Source organism: Branchiostoma lanceolatum, chromosome 9 (assembly GCF_035083965.1).
Source record: "Branchiostoma lanceolatum isolate klBraLanc5 chromosome 9, klBraLanc5.hap2, whole genome shotgun sequence".
Taxonomy (NCBI): domain Eukaryota; kingdom Metazoa; phylum Chordata; class Leptocardii; order Amphioxiformes; family Branchiostomatidae; genus Branchiostoma; species Branchiostoma lanceolatum.
The window spans coordinates 15164092-15181874 of NC_089730.1; the positions used below are offsets into that span (position 1 = coordinate 15164092).

Below are 17783 nucleotides of genomic sequence, written 5' to 3' on the forward strand. Positions count from 1 at the left end.
CCTTAACCAAAATGAAATTGCTTCCAAACAGCTGCCTTAACTGCCACAAATCCGCCACTGGGATTCAAGACACTGCGCACACCACCAGTATTCACGACCTGGTCCACAAATGAAATGTCAACTAAATACCGGTTACAATACCGGTAATGTTGACATGACTGTAACCTGTGAACTTGTGAAGGACTGACTGCACGTCACCAACGTTAATTGACTTAACAGACTTGTTTACTCAGTAGAAACATTCAACCCTGTGAATACCGGTGGAGAAAATGGCGGCAGGCACATTTCTGGAGATCTTTGAGCTATCTCGTCTGTTTCTTGTGCTCTGCCTTGCCTTCCTCCTGGCGTGCCTGTATCTTAGACACAGACGTCCTAGGAACCTCCCTCCGTACCCGTCAGGATGGTGGCCTGTTGTCGGGCACCTTCTCGCCTTGGGCCGAGCGCCTCACCGCAAGCTGACGGCGTGGAGGCGGCAGTACGGGGACGTCTTCACCGTCAGGATGGGGATGGAAGATGTGGTGGTTCTGAACGGTTACACTGCCGTGAAGGACGCGCTCGTGGACAGGTCCGAGCTGTTCGCATCCAGGGCACCACCTTACATATTTGATGCTTGCACTGGCTTCGGGAAAGGTAATGTAGCATGGCCAACAAGTACAGAGGTTCTATTTTCCTTCCACACATTCTTTTACCTACTCTCCCAGCAAAGGTTCGGCCCGGCTCAGGCTTTTGACTTTTCTCAGGCGTTTTTGTCAGGCTTTCTATTTCAATGTCCTGTTTTCTTTATGTCGCCAAGCCAACAAAAACACACGCCTAAAAACACGTAAAAAGCCAGCCGGAGCCGAACCTCTGCTAGAGTATACTTTACCTTTCACACACCACAATAATGTTCACCTTTCACACACCACTTTTCTCAGCGTCCTGGACATGCCAAGATTCTAAGCTGCCACACAACCGTTTGTAGCTGTGACGTGCCACTGTTTTCAGCTGCGACACACCACTATTCTGGCTTATTTTAGCTGCCCCACCTCAGTCCATAGTCCAACTAATAAAACAGCGACATGTAAGAAAAGTGGTGTGAGGCATGTAAAACGGGCGTAAGGATTGTAGAATAGGGGTATCGAAGTTGGCCACGCTAGTAACGTAAACCTTTGCCTCTTCCACAGCTGTTTAATACCTTTCTAGTGATTCTCTTACGTCGTCAACTTTTACAATAAACAGACTAGTAGACTGAAGAATTATTTTCTCCATGTAATGATACGCAATTCACCTATGCAACAGCAAAATCCATACTGAATCACAATGTTCTTGTTTCGTCACTGCGTAATTATCTCCATGAAAAATGGAGGTGTAGTTTCTGGCGTGTGTGTGTGTGTGCGTCTGTGTTTCCGGATGTTTGTAGTATGTTGGTAGGTGTTGGTAAAACAAAGGTCAAGGTCAATTTTGGGCACCCTGGTATTTGACCTTGCAAATTATGCAAATTGGGACTTAATTTGCATAACTAATGAGGAAAATCCATATCTACAGTGTTTCCATTATAGGACACATGCATGTTGTGGCACCTAACACCTGTTAGTTCCCAAAGTGGGGTAAATATTCCCCTGCTGGAAGGCCTGTCCCCAGGGGCCATATGGCTAGTGGTCAAATCAAACTATAAAGGGATATACAGTGTGCAACCAAACCTGTATACTTGTTTTTGATATGTGGATAGCTTAAGTGATGCTTGATATAATGAAATGGTAATAATGCAATTTTGCACAATTAAAGGAGAAATTTTATAAACCCACAACGTTCAATGGCAAGACTATTAAAAAGGCAGCATATGTAACTGAGAAATAGAGGGACATTGATTGAAAAAAGTTATGCAAATGAAGACCTAATTTGCATAATCAATGAGAAAATTCTGTTATTTCATATTGGTAGATAATTGGAATTTCATACTTTTGGCATTTGGAAGTTGTGTGAAGGTGAACATGATTGAATACAAATTATGCAAATGAGGACCTAATTTGCATGATATATATTTCATGGAGAGAGGTCTCCGAACTCTTGTTAGGACTGTATCACATTCAATGCAGTTAATCTTATTTCTGCTATGTTGATTATAGATTGAACTTGTTTCATTTCATACATTATAAATTCTCTAGACATCGGCGGTGGACGATGGGGAGATGTCATGAAACAGAAAAGAAAATTCATCTCTGAAGCCTTGAAGACCTTGGGGATGAAAGCTGGAACAGGGAGCATTGAGGAACGGATCCGAGAAGAAGCAGGCTGCCTTTGTGATAAGGTAAGCTCTTCAGACAAGGAGAAAAGTTGTTCTCGGAAAGAAGTGACATTGAAAACACCAAGTTGGAAGGTACAATGCGTAAGTGTTGGAGGGTATGATTCTGCAGGATTCTGGCTCCAGTTCCCAGAATTCTGGCTCCATTTTTCAGAATTCTGGCTTCACTTCATTCGTTTGTTCAACCTGCCTGTCCACTTAGATTTCAGAATGAAGGCAATTTCATTTTGCCAAACTTTTTTTATTCGCACACTCACATCAGTTTTGAGGATTCCAGAGGATGTCATCAATATAATCAGATCAAGATGGCTTTAGTGATAAATGATGGGACATACTTGTGACATGCGTAAGTTAGTTGAAACTTGAAGGTGAACATCACCATGCGTAGGTTAAGTAAATGTATAAGTCATTTGTAGTAAATTTTATGAAAGCTCTAAATATTTCATGGGGTTTTATGAGGTCACTAAACTTAATGAGGACATTTTCTTTGTCAGGTGGTAGAATATGGAGGAAAGGCTTTTGCCATCGATGGAGACCTCCATGTGACAATAGGCAATGTCATCTGTTCCATGATCTTCGGAAATCGCTTTGAACACACTGATGAGGTGTTTAAAGGACTGACGAGATCAGCCATGATTGTCAACTCAAAATTTGGATCTGCACAGCTCGTCAGCGTCTTTCCATTCCTGCGATTCGTTCCTGGGGGTATGTATCACCTCTCTTTTGCCTCAATACCTTTATGTATGTGTACTATGTGTCCATCCATCCATCGATCCATCGATCCATCCATCGATCCATCCATCGATCCATCCATCCATCCATCCATCCATCCATCCATCCATCCATCCATCCATCCATCCATCCATCTATGTTTGCCAAACGTACGACAATAGTCAGGTCCAGGTTCAGGGCCAGACCTGGACCTGATCCTCTGGACCTACCTGGACCGTACCTGGACCTGAATTTTCTGTACCGGTACAAACCCCTAAGCCCCTCCCTTCTGCCAAAACCTGGTGAGTCACCAATGCACGCACTGGTACCTTACTCTGTTTTTTTTTTCAGCAAATAATTCAATAAGGGATGCAACCTACCACGCCAGGAAGGTCCAAAAGTTTATTTGGGATGAGATAGTGCGCCACCAACAGGACGTAGATCACGAGAATCCACGTGACTTCATCGATCTGGGCTTGGTGGAAGTAGAGAGTCAAAGAAGGGTGCACAACTTCACCGTGGAAAACGTGCTGTACATCGCTGTAGACCTCTTCCTTGCTGGGATTGACACCACTATGTGCGCTCTGCGTTGGGGCCTGCTGTACTTGGCGATGAACACAGACATCCAGGAGAGGGTAAAGCATTATCCTTTGTTACCTCCATATTGTGGATGACTGTGTCACAGATTCACAGGTATATTCAAGGACATTATATAGGGCTTTGATGCATTTGTATGTACTTAGGCAATTATGTCATCTGCTAGTATGATAGTAACGATATGATGCACATTGATTTTGGGCACCGTAGCAGTATTTCAAGGTAATGTAATATTGCGCCAGAACAACGCCCCATCTCCAAGCAGAGGTTAGGCTCCTGCTCGCTACATTGCCTTGGTTTGATACTGCCTAGGGTTACAATTAACAACTAACTAGATATAATTGAAATGTGTTTTAAGGGAATTGTTACTCCTGGTAGAGTCAGGGTATCAAAGACCGGCGGGGGGGCGGCTTTGGACCTGGGCCAAACCATCCTTACCATCCTGCAAGTCTCCTGTTACACAATTCTCTGCCTCAAATCCAGCCCCATAAATACTATCACGTTAAGATAAACAAACAAATAGACAAACACGCGGAGGTAAAGATTGCTTTTAGTGACACTTGTTTTGTAACGTTTCAACAACACAGGTCCAAGAGGAGATTGATGCCGTTGTTGGAGGTGCCCTGCCCGCCCTGTCCCATCGTTCCCAGCTGCCCTACACGGAAGCCTGCCTGATGGAAGCCCAGCGGATCCGCACGGTATCTCCTCTCAGTCTTCCCCACGCCACAACTCAGCAGGTTACCGTGCGTGGGTTTGATATGCCCGCTGGAACGCAGGTACGTCGTTGAGTGGTATGATTGCAAATCTTACCGTCCTTTTGTTATGCCTCACCAATGTTATCCACATTTTCAGGTTCTTTTATTCATGTGAAATGCAATTAGTCTATGGGCAAGACTTTGCAATACATTTATGATATTACATGATGCCTGCTAAATTTCAAGCATGCAAACGTTTTATGTTGTGAACAAATAAGCCTTCATTTCTCTTTATCTTTATGAGACAAACACAAACAGGAAACACATAATTAGTTTCCTTAGTGTTTACCATTTTTCGCTTTTTTAATTATTCCGCACGTTATTGGATGCGTTTATGATTTTATGTGTATGAACTTTGAACAATTTTAGTCCACATCTGCACACTATTTTGTGCACAAATTTTGTGTGTAGAGTAGAGTATTTGCACCATCATATGGTTTTAACGCCATGTTTTCTATACCGTATGGCAGGTCCTGACCAACCTGTACTCCGTCCACATGGACCATGCGTACTGGCCCGATCCCGAACGGTTTGACCCCGGCAGGTTCCTAGACGCAGAAGGGCATGTCATCAGCAAGCCTGATTCCTACCTGCCATTTTCAGGAGGTATGTCGGGTGCCAGTGTGCCATGAATTTCATTTCTTACTTCGTTCTTATAGCTTTTCAGAGTAAACCACACATCACATAGCGGGTAAGTATGAAAGTTCATCTTTGTAAGTAACAGGATAGAAGAAAATCAAAACTACTTTCAAGCACAAATATTTGGTCGGCTTCATGATAAATTAACTGTAGATTCGGTTGCTCAGAATACGTGACTATCTTGGTGTTTGACGTGAGCATCAGGTAAAAAATGGTACGTTGTTAGTCAGTAGCGCCTCCGCCTTCCCGGTTCTATGTAATGTTCAAGTACCTGGCTCATTCTCTGCGTTTTACGCCTTTTTTGCAACATTAAGTGCTCTTTTTTTAGTATTGGGCTTTCCTCTCTGAGGAGATACTAGAGAAGAACACAGATTGTTGCAAAACTAGGCGTAAAAAACTGAGAATAAGCCGGATACTTACATCTGCTTGGAGATTAGATACTATGAAGGTTGATGGGTCTTGATGTAGGTTTTGAGTTTCACAGAGTGGACATTTTTTTCCAGGACGGCGGGGATGCCCGGGGGACCAGCTCGCCAAGATGGAGCTGTTCCTGATCTTCACCTCCCTCCTCCAGAACTTCACCTTCAAGTTACCGGAGGGGGTCACGTCTTATTCCACCGAGGGGATATATGGACTGACACTTCGCCCGCCTGAGTCTGATGAACTCTGTGCCTACCCGCGTTGATAGACCGATTCTATAAGGAAGTTCATGGTTCCAAACGTGCATGCGCAGTGAAGTGCATAATGGGTGATATGTCAAATGTGATTTTTTAGGCCTTTGAGATATAAACAAAACACATCTGGACATGTATAAGATATGGTCTTTACAACAACTGTTTACGAGTTGGGGGTCTACACTATTGACATGTTACCCACAGTGAATTTGGATGCGCATGCGCAGTTGGAACCATAAACTGCCTTATTCCGCCTTCGAGTGCAAATAATAACGCAAGGGAATTCCGAAATTTTTGAAACAAACTTCTTAATGGTGGACGTGCCGCCGCACTCTTATTGGCTAAAAGCTTATCTCACATACATGTTTAACAATTTGAGTAAATCAAACTGCTAGATAAATTCTCCAAAGAGTCAGACAAACAGATAGCCCCCACTCTTCTTTCATCGGTGATTGCCTAGAGGACAGTCGGCATCAGTCTATCTGTGGCTATTGCTTGTATTATTATCAGGATATATCAAAGCTGTTAATCTTATACAAATGTATCAATTTTGTGATACTATTTCCTGTATTGTTATCAGGATATATCAAAGCTATTAATCTTATAGCAATTTTGTGATACTCGTTTTTTTGCAAGTGAAATCCCAGGTCAAGAAATGGGTGGATTAGAGAAGCATTAGAGTAAAAGGTGCAAAGTATGTAACATGGTATTGTACATACTAGCACTAATGTAATGAATTCTGAAGCAAATGGTAAGAGTAAGGCACAGTCAAAAAATTTAATTATCTTAATTTTTGTTGTTGTTTGAGCTGCGTAATGGTATGTTTGATTATTCATGTTCAACTTTTTTTCAATCCTGGCATTCTTATTCTATCATATACACGGCCTTACCTGCAAATTTCATTTTCTTTACATGGACAAGTAACAACATGTACAGTGAGTCCAATGACTTAGTGTTCAGTTGTTTAGAACCTGTGTTAAATTGTTAAATGAAAAGATGAATTACTGCGTTCTGATAACATAGCCACTTTTATCAATTCATTAGTTTTATCGTAAAACTACATAGTTAAAGTCCAATCTACATCATATAAAGCATCCCACTTGTTTTACTAATTTCTTAATCAACACTTGTCATCAAGACCATTTACAAATTCGTGTACATCATACATCAGAGCTTTTCATTGTCGACATGTCACAGATATCAATGGGCACTCCCTGCATCTAAATGAGGTTAAACTTGCATTCTCTGCCAGAAACGGTTTGTCTGTTTGTTTGTTTGTTTATTGAAGATCATTATCAGTAATACATTAGTAATTCTAATCTTCCTTGAGTTCTTATAGAAAAAGCACACACACATGCTGAATTCCCACATGTGACAAAATGAAGAAACGGAACAGGGTTCCTTTGCGGAAAACATGTATTCCGCAATAATAGATAACAACGCAGTAGTCTAGAATAGTAATAAGCATACAGTTGTGCGAATAGTTCAATGCATTTCTACCAGGTCACAATTTTACCACATCTAATTCTAAAGCATAGATATTTACTTACAGAGATAAGTTTAGAGCGACAAGAACGGCAATTTCGACAACTAACCCACTAACGAGAAATGTAGTGCTTTGACAGACATCAGGAGGAGATTTGATACCATCCCATGATTCCTCAATACACATCCAGTAATACACACCCACAGATGGCTGACTGTGGGCAAGAAGCATATAGACTTTTCATGTTGCTTTTGATATTGCAGCAACCGGTACAATTTGAGCATAAGATTTTCTTCTCTTGAACTGTCAAAAGACTTAAGTAGTCCATGAGACTATCTGACCTTTGTAATTTATGCACAACTTTCTAAATTGTGTCACAAACACCTACGGACCATTGTACAAACATTCACCACAAATTCTGTGTCCAAACTTGACCAAACTACAGTGTTTTTCTGAAAACACTGTTGATTGATAATACTATACTGCTTGTGCATCAGAAAAACCAAAATGCACCAAAAAGCACCCATGGAAAAGTACAGAAAATTATGGTTGCTTACAATTATTACAAAAACAATATCAAATATGATTTTCTGTACTTTCCCATGGGTGCTTTTTGGTGCATTTTGGTTTTTCTGATGCACAAGCAGTATAGTATTATCAATCAACAGTGTTTTCAGAAAAACACTGTAGTTTGGTCAAGTTTGGACACAGAATTTGTGGTGAATGTTTGTACAATGGTCCACAAGTGTTTGTGACACAATTTAGAAAGTTGTGCACAAATTACAAAGGTCAGACAGTCTCATGGACTACTTAAGTCTTTTGACAGTTCAAGAGAAGAAAATCTTATGCTCAAATTGTACCGGTTGCTGCAATATCAAAAGCAACATGAAAAGTCTATATGCTTCTTGCCCACAGTCAGCCATATGTGGGTGTGTATTACTGGATGTGTATTGAGGATTCATGGGATGGTATCATGTCGCCTCCACGCCGATAAACGTTCCATACAACTGAGGTCAGTTTTCGAAACATAAAAATTACAATATGAATGGAGTCTTTTCATTGTTAAATCACAAAACTGTGGATTGCGCAATGACATCGTTTTCTATCGCCAAAATCAGCGACGTTGCATGCAATCGGAAATGTATAAACGGTCTTCAGATAAATATCAGTCACTAATCATGAACTGCTCCTCTAGTATGGGTCCTCATATGCGTCTTCAGATTACCCAGCAGACTAAACTGTCTGCTGCACTCATCACATGTGTAAGGTTTCTCACCAGTGTGAGTCCGCATATGACTCTTCAGATTACCTAGTGCCCTGAATTGTCGGCTGCACTCCTCACATCTATAAGGTTTCTCTCCAGTATGAGTCATCACATGCTTCTTCAGAGAACCCAGCTCACTAAACTGTTGGTTGCACTCCTCACACCTGTAAGGTTTCTCACCAGTGTGAGTCCTCATATGCTTCTTCATATTTCCCAGGTCACTGAATTGCTTTTTACACCTCTCACACTTGTAAGGTTTCTCACCGGTGTGAGTCCTCATGTGCCTCTTCATACTATCTAGCTGACTAAACTGTTTGTTACACTCTCCACATTTGTAAGGTTTCTCATCAGTGTGAGTCATTTTATGTTGCTTCAGATGTCCTGGCTGACTGAACTGTTTGCTGCACTCCTCACATCTGTAAGGTTTCTCGCCAGTGTGGGTCCTCATATGGTTCTTCAGAGAACCCAGCCCACTGAACTGTCTGCTGCACTCCTCACACATGTAAGGTTTCTCGCCAGTGTGGGTCCTCATATGGCTCTTCAGAGAACCCAGCTCACTGAACTGTTTGCTGCACTCCTCGCACCTGTACGGTTTCTCACCAGTGTGAGTCCTTTTATGCTTCTCCAAAGATCCCAACTCACTGAACTGCTTGTTACACCTCTCACACTTGTAAGGTTTCTCGCCAGTGTGAGTTCTGATATGCTTCTTCAGATTACCCACGTTACTGAACTGTTTGTTACACTCTTCACATCTGTAGGGTTTCTCACCAGTATGAGTCCTTATATGCTTCTTCAGATTATCCAGCAGGCTAAACTGCCTACTGCACTCCTCACATATGTACGACTTATCACCAGTGTGAGTCTTCATATGTTTTTTCAGATTACCCAACTGACTGAAGCGCTTGTTGCAATTTTCACACGAGTACGGCTTCTCCCCAGTGTGAGTCCGCATGTGAATCTTGAGTTTGCTCAGGCAACTGAACTGCTTGCTACAGTCTTCACACTTTTCACTGGTATGGGCCCGCACGTGTTTCTTCAGATGACTCAGCTTATCGAACTCCTTGTCGCACTCCCCACACTTGAGGGTACGTGGAAGATCCTTTTCACGCCCATCCCTTTCCTCCTCTTGTTCCAGATGAGATGCAGCTGCGGTGGCCATGTAGATCAAGTCTTTGGTCCTGCAGAAATGATATTGATACTTTTACACTAAAAGCTTCAAACCCTTAACTTTGTTATTAAAATGCCTAAACGTACACTATTTTCATAGTGATTGCGCCTACGTCGATTACATTCTAGATTTTTCTCTCCATTTGGTCAACAGACTAGGTTTAACCACACAACTAATACTTTCACTAAATAGCTTTAAAAAACCGTTGCAGTCCGATATGCAAAGACTAGGTGTAACAGACCGTTCGGTGTAATACAACCAGCTGCTGCCGCGCCACGTGCCTGCGAAGCTGGTGTGTTACGCCTAATATGCGGTTTTACCGGCTATATAGATACATATACAGATACAGATACAGATAATAATACATAACAGTAACACTGATTAACAGTTACTAGTAGTATAAAGACAGATGTACAATATTTGCATAATCCTGACAGGTCTAAGGAATAGAACGATCCAGACTGTAAGTCAAAATGAACAGTTTAAGGAATAAAAAAGTAACACTCTCAACTTCACATTTTGTCATTTCTACGTTTTCTACGTTTCTATCATACACAGATTTTTCGGATAATAGATGATTTAGTGGGAAAAACCAATACATATGGATAACACAGATGAAGGAAATACTTGCTAAGCCAAGTAGAGAACCAAGACAAATTGTACAAGTGTATTATACAGACACACAGACAAGGGGACTAGGTATTAGCGCAGGCGCCTAGACCCCAGGGTTAGAGAGCTCCAAGCAGATGTAGAAAGGCACATTCGTAACGTTTTCAAGCTGCTGATTGGGCGGAGCGTACCTACATCTCCTTGGAGATAATGTTTGCCCGTCCCAACACTTATCCCCGAATTCCCTCGAATAGCAAAAGAGTAAAAGTGTCTGTTTAACTGTGGAAAACCGACGAGACACCCTACATATTTCACAAAATGGTCTTTGTTGCTTGGTTACATGATGACAGTTTTTGTACCGATACGGGTACTGTTTTCAGGGCCTAATCTCCAAGCAGATGTAGAAAGGGGGTCATAACGTTTCTTGAGGATCCTTGAGCTCCCAGTTTCTGGGTTGCTCCACGGAACGATGGCATTGAGAAACGTTTAATACGATTTTGTATTCATACATCTGCTTGGAGATTACAGTCAGCCATTATTCGTGCTAAAAGTGATCTTTTGTTCTTGCCCCGCAAGCAAATCTTTTGTGTAGATGGCCTCTGGGGTCAGCCATTCATATATATATATAGGCCGGTAGTTGTCTGGTAACAGAGCTTTACATGTCAATAGCAACCATCTGTCAACTTCTTGTTTCCTTCCGACAAGGACATTATGTAGGTATAATGTCCTTGCTTCCAACAAATCCCTCCCAAAAAATTGCACTTTATGGAACACATAGGTTGGACTTACACAGTGTTGCTCTTAGCAAGGCTCTTACTAAGTCAATTTTGTCTCCAGGATTATAAGTTTTCCCTTGAAATCGTTCCGATGGATAATTTTACACTTCAGGTTGTATCCATAGGACACGTCTACACTCTGTAGGGGAATGTGAATCACCAAATTACCATGATACTCGTTTCGATCAATACGCCAATAGTTAACTTCGTAGGGCCGACCCAGAAGCTAGAACTGATGAGACAGGGGGCCATCAGTAGTCTCCAAGCAGACCTACGGGTTGGCAAAGACCGTATCCAACAGGCAGAAGGAGTTTTCATAGCCAACCCAAGTCTCATAGCCAACCAAGGTCTGCAACAACTCAAACAGGGCGGAGCATTTCTATTCAATAAAGGCGTCGCTGCCCCTCCTCGTTGTAATGCTAACAGCCGTACAAATGTCCGGGGTACTAATCTTTTTATGACCGAGCCTAGTCACCCGCGCACGTCCCAGTGGGAGGTTCGGGCCTTGGTTGAGCCTAGTAAAAAGCTCTCACAATAGCAGTTTCTTTCACCCATCGGCGATGTTTGTGGCATCATGGAAAACTGTTCTTACAAAAACATCCGTAGACAATGTTTACTGTTTCGGGTTCAAGCCACTATACTAAAGATTAACTGCAAGATTCCACGTGACCACATGGCGGGAATTGCCCTTACAGTTCCGGCGTAACTGGTCAAAATTGATAGCATTTTGTGACGATTGAAGCAGTTTTGGTAGCGATCTTCGTAACAGATTGATTTTGAAAAAGAGACCAAGTCTTTTCTGTTGGCAACATTTAGTTTATTTTTCCTGGGAAGTTTAATTTTCGCGGTACAGCCCTGCATGGCGCCGCACGCCCGTGCGGACAGAGAGTAATAAACTCACTTACAGAAGCACAATTTGATTAGGTAACAATTAGATGTTAATAGCCTTTGTTCAGACCGACTTGTTCCAGACCTTAGATTGCACTATAAGCTCTTTCTTCCAGTTGGATACGGTCTTTGCAATCTATTGGGTCTGGTTGGAGACTAGCCATCAGTTTTTCCCGTGCAGTAGCGAACAATTGTGCAGAACTGAGTACAAAATTAAACACTGACCAGAATGCAAAGCTACGTCACCTATATAAGCCTGCGACAATTGTAACAGTGGGGTTCAAGTGCCATTTTTTTCCCAAACGAAGAAAAGTACGTCTTCTTAATTTTTGTTACAAGTAAGTTCAATCGGAAAGAGACGAAAGAACAGCACATTACCTTGCGACTATCAGCGGTAACCTGAAACTTGTTGAACCAGAGACCTCCTTTCTGTAGGGCAGAAAACTCGGTGAGCGTGAAAGTGTCCGCTCACAGCTTCTGCTCGCCTGGCAAGTGACGTGAATTCTCTGACTCTGTTGTCTGTACGGGTCTAATTTCCATATGCAGTGGCCAATCAGCGGTTGCCTCTCATACACCCACTTGAACACGTGACTTACTCTGCTCTAGCCTCGAAATCGGGCTCCATGACCGACGTCTGTTTTACATAGCCTCCGTTGCAGGCTCTGAACCAGCTTTTTTGGGGGCTAAATAATACACTTTTTGCCGCCAGCCCGTAACTATCAGCCAACCCTGTAACTATCAGCTGGCTGATAGCTACAGGGTTGGCTGATAGTTACGGGCTGGCTGCAAAAAGTGTATTATTTAGCCCCCCCAAAAGCTGGTTCAGAGCCTGCAACGGAGGCTATGTTTACCAAGGACATTATATAGAATATATTATGTTATTATATTCTATATAATGTCATTGGGTTTACAGCTAATAAAGCACTGTCGTTTTAATTGATCCTGTGTTATGGTAGCTCCCGTTTCCAACAACGTCGGTCCGATGCAAACTGTGGAGTCTGCTAAATGATGAGATTTGACAACAAGCGTTCCTAACAAGGTGAACAACTTACAGGCCGTTGGACTAAAGCTGTAAAGGCATCAAGGCGGGGGGAAATGAGAAGTCAAACTGCATGTTAAGATGGAAGGATGCCTACTACGTGCACAAGTAGCAGCCCGTATAATAAGTCCTTGATTTTCAGTTTGTTTAAAAACTGATAGAATATAAAAGAACGAATTCGAATTACTGCATTATAACCGTATAGCCATCACTTTTATTAACTATATAAATTTACTTACAGTCAAATCTGTATGTATTTAGGGCCCATTTGCTTTAACTTTAACATTTGTCATTAAGACCTTTTACAAATTCATGTACACGTGCAGGAGAGAAGTAATGATACTTTCTACCGGGCGATTTCATGGCTGCTTAACCAGCTCGCTCCATATGGACACAGTCCGGAAATCGTCAAAAGTAATATTGATAAACATCGAAGTACAAGCCTAGGAGAGCCTTTTTTCTAAAAATGGGCGTGGCCATGACGCCTTGATGACGTAATCATGACGTCAAACAATTTGCATAAATTATCACCTTGCTATAAAGTACTACCTGAAAAAAATTAAGGTTGAGGAAGGTTTATAAAGTTTTTTTTCAATAACATCCCAAAACTCCTCAGCCACCCTTCAGTTGTATCTTAAGTAAAGAAGTACATAGAATGTGATAGCGTTACAATAAGGATAGTCAGATTTCGCTACAATACTCCCCTAGCCACTATAGAGAAATGTACCACCATAGAGTATTCTGAAAACGCACTATGTTGACCAGAACGTTTACATCTACGTTTTCACATTGCTTGATATGTCTTTTTATACAGTTTGTCTTTTACCAATGCTGGTGAACATAACATGGTGCTTAAGTTTGTTTTACCAAAATCAATACAACGCATGTCATGTATGGCTTCAACAGAGCAGACGATTGCTTAGAAATCTCTACAAAATATAACAAAATGATACAACTGAACAGGTACAACTCAACAATACAAAGTTGCTCTTCTGATATTACATGTACATATGTAATTCACAAAAGTGAAATTAAACAACGACGAAAAGTAGTGGAAAAGATGCTACAAGGTATAAGAAGGTTAAATCGTGTATCATCCTAATAAACAAAAGGATATCAAAACGTGTCAAAATTTGACAATTTAATCCGTCATGTCTTATGCCATTGGTAAGTGTTGAAGGTTCATGAGCTACTTCATTTCTGGAGAATTCGAACTAGAGGCTATTCTTCAATACTTTCTTTCATTGAAACTATTAATCAAGTTTTTCTACAGCATTATCGTCGTTCAAAGAAATAAGCAGCAAATTGTTTATGGCCCTTCCCTTCTTAACAAAACAGAGTGAACGTGTAAATTTGTGATAGAACTACCATACAAAGTTCGGAGAGTGAAATCCTAGTATTGTGTTTGCTGGCGCTATTTTGAAATCCAGCAAACCTTCTACAACAGTCGCTATCTTTTAGATAAAAACACCTTTCTTTAAATCAATAATTATAACATAAAGCCTTAAACTCTATCGGTTGCCTGCATCTCTCTCCGGCTGCAACGTTGACAGGAACTGGAGTTGTGGTCGACCCGCGATGGCAGCAAAGGGACTCGTTGCCGTACGGATGTCATTCGCCAGGAGTCGCGCCTGGAGTAGAAAGTCAAGTCAAGTCAAAGTTTATTGCACAACGATTGTAACAGGTACAATGTAAGGCAAAAATAAAATACTACTGGCTACTTATATCAAACTACTAAAAGCTATAGGTAGGTTCTATGCTATACAATGGTTAGGTTCTAGGCTGTACAATGCTCCAATTTAAACTACATGAAGGCACAATCTATATAATATTATCAAAGGTAGATGATATCAACAGGAGATACAATAGGGAGTCGTATATGTCAATTATACAATTACATGATGATGAGATGAATATCTTATAAAATGCCTTCACCACGTCAGCCGTTGTTTTCCCCTCCAGTCCCGACAGCTGAAATGCATTTCCTTGTCAAAACTGATACGAACGGAATATGCGTGCGCGTACCTTTTCTGCTTAATTCACGTCAAGTGTGATATGAAATACCAGACGTTCGACCTAGCACAAAAGATTCGTATTTCAGTGCATCACGTGACGTTTTGCTGTGGACCTTCGTTGTATCGATATTTGTATTTGTTAAAAAATAACAATATTTCCCTTAACTACCTGATGGTTTTCCGAAGATGTACAGTTCGGTGACCCATGGCTGCCAGCCCGAGTGGGTCCGAGTGACCACGAACCTCCAATACCGCGCTGTTCCCTGGAAACCGCCGAAATCCTGGTTCCGTGTCGTTCCTCCCTTCACGTTAGTAACGGACACGACGTCCTCCCAGTTGTACGGACTCCCAGCCGGCGACTTTTGCAACGTGAAGGCTGCAATGTCGTGGGTGGTGTCTCCGTAGTTGATCACTGCGATGCGGGTTAGAGTTTGGGGCGCCGTTAGGTCTAGTACGATGTACCAGTTGTTGTCACGGTCTAGGTTGGGGTTCTCGCCAGCAACCAGGTTCTGAGGGTTCCAAAAGGTCTCACTGTCCCCATCCAGGGCTTTTGTGGCATCATATGTCACTCCGTTGTGGACCAACGGTGGGCCAGTAGAGTCCGCAACCCATGATTGATCCCCTGGCAGCCATACTTCTGGGGAAGAGGACGCAGACTATTTAACTAAAGGTCTGTAGAAACAAGGAAAACTACGTACACAGAAAATAGCCACATGTGCCACGATGCCTGCCTGCCTGCCTGCCTACGTGCACAGGCCAGAAACTGGCCCCTTGCTTTCCAGGTGGATGAACTTTATCAAAGTGTAACATGTTTATGGTAACGTTTATATAAGGTGAACATGACGTACTTTATGTCATACGTGGCATGGGTGAAAGGAAAATATGGTATGCCTCTGTATTTTGCCTCTGTATTATTGACGTACTCTCAAAATTTCAAATTTCTATATTTCTTTGTTTTCCATAATAGGACTATGATTTATGACAGAACATAAACAGATACAAAGCATGCAAATTTCAAAGAATAGGTAAGGTGATGCTTAAAAAAAATCAATATGGTGCGAGCAAATATACAACAGATATCTAAATATCAACCAAGACAACCATCTGTGCATAATAATAAAGATTTTAACTATTCGTCCCATTTACGTTTTAACAAAGGTTCAGACCTTACCATTACAATCAGGTGCGTCACAAAAGTCCCATCTCTTTCTGGGATCCGTCGTGTAGCACCAAAGTGCGTAACTGCCGTCTGGGTTCCGGCAGTAGTTCTCCTCCAGTCCGCCTGAAGGATAGTTAGCGGGTGTCCTGTCGTGTGCATGAGGTGTCTGACTGTCCCAGCGCTGACATGTCCTGCCTGTTACGGTTACAGCATCTGTTCCTCGGTAGGATGCTCCTTTTGCCTCACGGCAGTTTTCTGATCCTGTTAAAATGTTTAGATATAATGCCAGGCACACAGCATCCTGAAAATTGTTAATCAGAAATACTCAACCTAGCTTATGTAACAAGATATAACAATAAGAAAAAAGAAAAAAATTATCATTGGCCTTAGTCTGCAGATCAGCCTTAGACTGCTGAACAGGGGCATGTTGGTATACTTGGCGGTGGTCTGATCTGATTTAGATGGTTCTGGATCTGTTACAAAGTAGAATTAGGAAGAAGCTTTAGCAAAAGGTTTAAATATGTAATAAGAAAGGCTATCAGTGTCGACAACATTGTTTGTTGACAGTACAGGCATATTACGGATACTCCAACGGATATTCCAACAAAACATACAGATTTGTGGCAGCTTCAACATTTCCTACCCTTGGGCTTTCATCGGTATAAAGAGCTAGGAGAGAAAATGTACATGTACGACAACCTGTTTTATCTTTGGCCTTAGTCTGCAGCTCAGCCTTAGGCTGTACAGCGTCTTGATTCCGGTAGAGGGGGCTGCTGAATTGTGGTCTGTTGACATGAGTGCTGGTGGTAGTCTGCTCAAATTCAGATGGTCCTGAATCTGTTAGGTAACAGATTAGCAAGGAATAATGAGCAAAACATCTAGAAATATATAAGAAGGGATATGATATTGGTGTCGACAAGGCAATAGATACTCAAACAATTTGCTGCTGCAGCAACATATACTTCATTATTCGTGCGAAGAGCTACAGAGAAAAAGGCAGGAGTGTCGCAAGAATAAGAGACCTGTTTTATCCATGGCCTTGATATGCAGATCAGTCTTTGATTTCAGAGTGCTTTGATTCCGGTAGAGGGGGCTGCTGAACTGTGGCCTGCCCACAAATGCGTAAATTTGTCTGGCCTGCATTGCTGCTTCACATGGTTCATCTTTTGAAGTGGAACCTGAAAGAAAGAAAGAAAGATTAGAAAAGAGATATTGGGAAGGAGATTATAATATATCATGCGATATCATATCACCCACCGATGCACACAACCACCGAATATAACTACCCTGGCGGAAATGAAAAAAAAAAACACACCACATGCTGGTTGTGGTAGATAGCAACTTACACAGAAAGTAAAGGGAGAAGAGTGACTCTAAAAAAAATCTTTGAAAAGATATCGTCACTAAACATGTACACCAAAACAGGGAAAATATTCCTTGACAAAGACTGTAGCTTTTCAGTCGAAAATTTGAGTAAGTCCAATTTATTGTGTTGGCGTTTACAGTTTAAACTCCATTCAGACCAAAATAGGTACATCATTCAAATCTCGCTTAAATTGTAGTCACAGTAGCAATAGTTCCCCCAGCACAGGACCACCAAAATCACCCCTAGCAACCTCTTCACCATTTAATGTCGATCAAAGGAAACAGACGGTATGTGAACAAAAACTCGAGGTATGTGTAATTAAGTTAGAGGTTTTGCACCACAAAATCATCTGATTC

At 41.7% G+C, this 17783-nt stretch overlaps 3 protein-coding genes across 5 annotated transcripts; 1 reads left to right on the forward strand and 2 right to left on the reverse strand.

The window, feature by feature from the left end:
• Nucleotides 1-51: 51 nt before the first annotated feature.
• LOC136441324 (cytochrome P450 2C30-like) lies at nt 52-6976 on the forward strand. The gene is made up of 7 exons (XM_066437556.1): nt 52-630; nt 2145-2287; nt 2776-2986; nt 3344-3627; nt 4177-4365; nt 4815-4950; nt 5487-6976. Exons 1-7 carry the CDS (start codon nt 270-272, stop codon nt 5666-5668), a joined length of 1506 nt encoding a protein of 501 aa, XP_066293653.1. The 5' UTR covers nt 52-269; the 3' UTR covers nt 5669-6976.
• Nucleotides 6977-8209: 1233 nt separating this feature from the next.
• On the reverse strand, nt 8210-12408 carry LOC136441325 (zinc finger protein 678-like). Its single transcript, XM_066437557.1, has 2 exons — nt 12227-12408; nt 8210-9585 (listed from the first exon to the last, which is right to left on the reverse strand). The coding sequence occupies exon 2, from the start codon at nt 9564-9566 to the stop codon at nt 8316-8318; it is 1251 nt and encodes a 416-aa protein (XP_066293654.1). The 5' UTR covers nt 9567-9585; nt 12227-12408; the 3' UTR covers nt 8210-8315.
• Nucleotides 12409-13074: 666 nt separating this feature from the next.
• On the reverse strand, nt 13075-17257 carry LOC136442253 (uncharacterized). 3 transcript variants are annotated; one of them, XM_066439017.1, is made up of 5 exons: nt 17084-17257; nt 16761-16898; nt 16074-16322; nt 15072-15539; nt 13075-14518 (listed from the first exon to the last, which is right to left on the reverse strand). In XM_066439017.1, the coding sequence occupies exons 1-5, from the start codon at nt 17202-17204 to the stop codon at nt 14499-14501; spliced, it is 996 nt and encodes a 331-aa protein (XP_066295114.1). In that variant the 5' UTR covers nt 17205-17257; the 3' UTR covers nt 13075-14498. The 3 variants fall into 3 exon arrangements, with proteins under 3 accessions (XP_066295114.1, XP_066295113.1, XP_066295112.1); XM_066439016.1 differs by lacking the exon at nt 13075-14518 and adding an exon at nt 14811-14858 and having other exon boundaries at nt 15072-15536; XM_066439015.1 differs by lacking the exon at nt 13075-14518 and adding an exon at nt 14811-14858.
• Nucleotides 17258-17783: the final 526 nt, after the last annotated feature.

Bases quoted from the DNA above. Each gene is read 5' to 3' on its own strand.
- LOC136441324 (XM_066437556.1), top strand. From the start codon at position 270: ATGGCGGCAGGCACATTTCTGGAGATCTTTGAGCTATCTCGTCTGTTT. The intron at 2,288-2,775 runs GTAAGCTCTTCA...TTTCTTTGTCAG, and splicing joins CAGGCTGCCTTTGTGATAAG to GTGGTAGAATATGGAGGAAA. The intron at 2,987-3,343 runs GTATGTATCACC...TTTTTTTTTCAG, and splicing joins CCTGCGATTCGTTCCTGGGG to CAAATAATTCAATAAGGGAT.
- LOC136441325 (XM_066437557.1), bottom strand. From the start codon at position 9,566: ATGGCCACCGCAGCTGCATCTCATCTGGAACAAGAGGAGGAAAGGGAT.
- LOC136442253 (XM_066439015.1), bottom strand. From the start codon at position 17,204: ATGCAGGCCAGACAAATTTACGCATTTGTGGGCAGGCCACAGTTCAGC. The intron at 16,323-16,760 runs GTTGTCGTACAT...ACATTTTAACAG, and splicing joins TAAGGCCAAAGATAAAACAG to GATCAGAAAACTGCCGTGAG. The intron at 15,540-16,073 runs GTAAGGTCTGAA...CCTCTTCCCCAG, and splicing joins TGACGCACCTGATTGTAATG to AAGTATGGCTGCCAGGGGAT.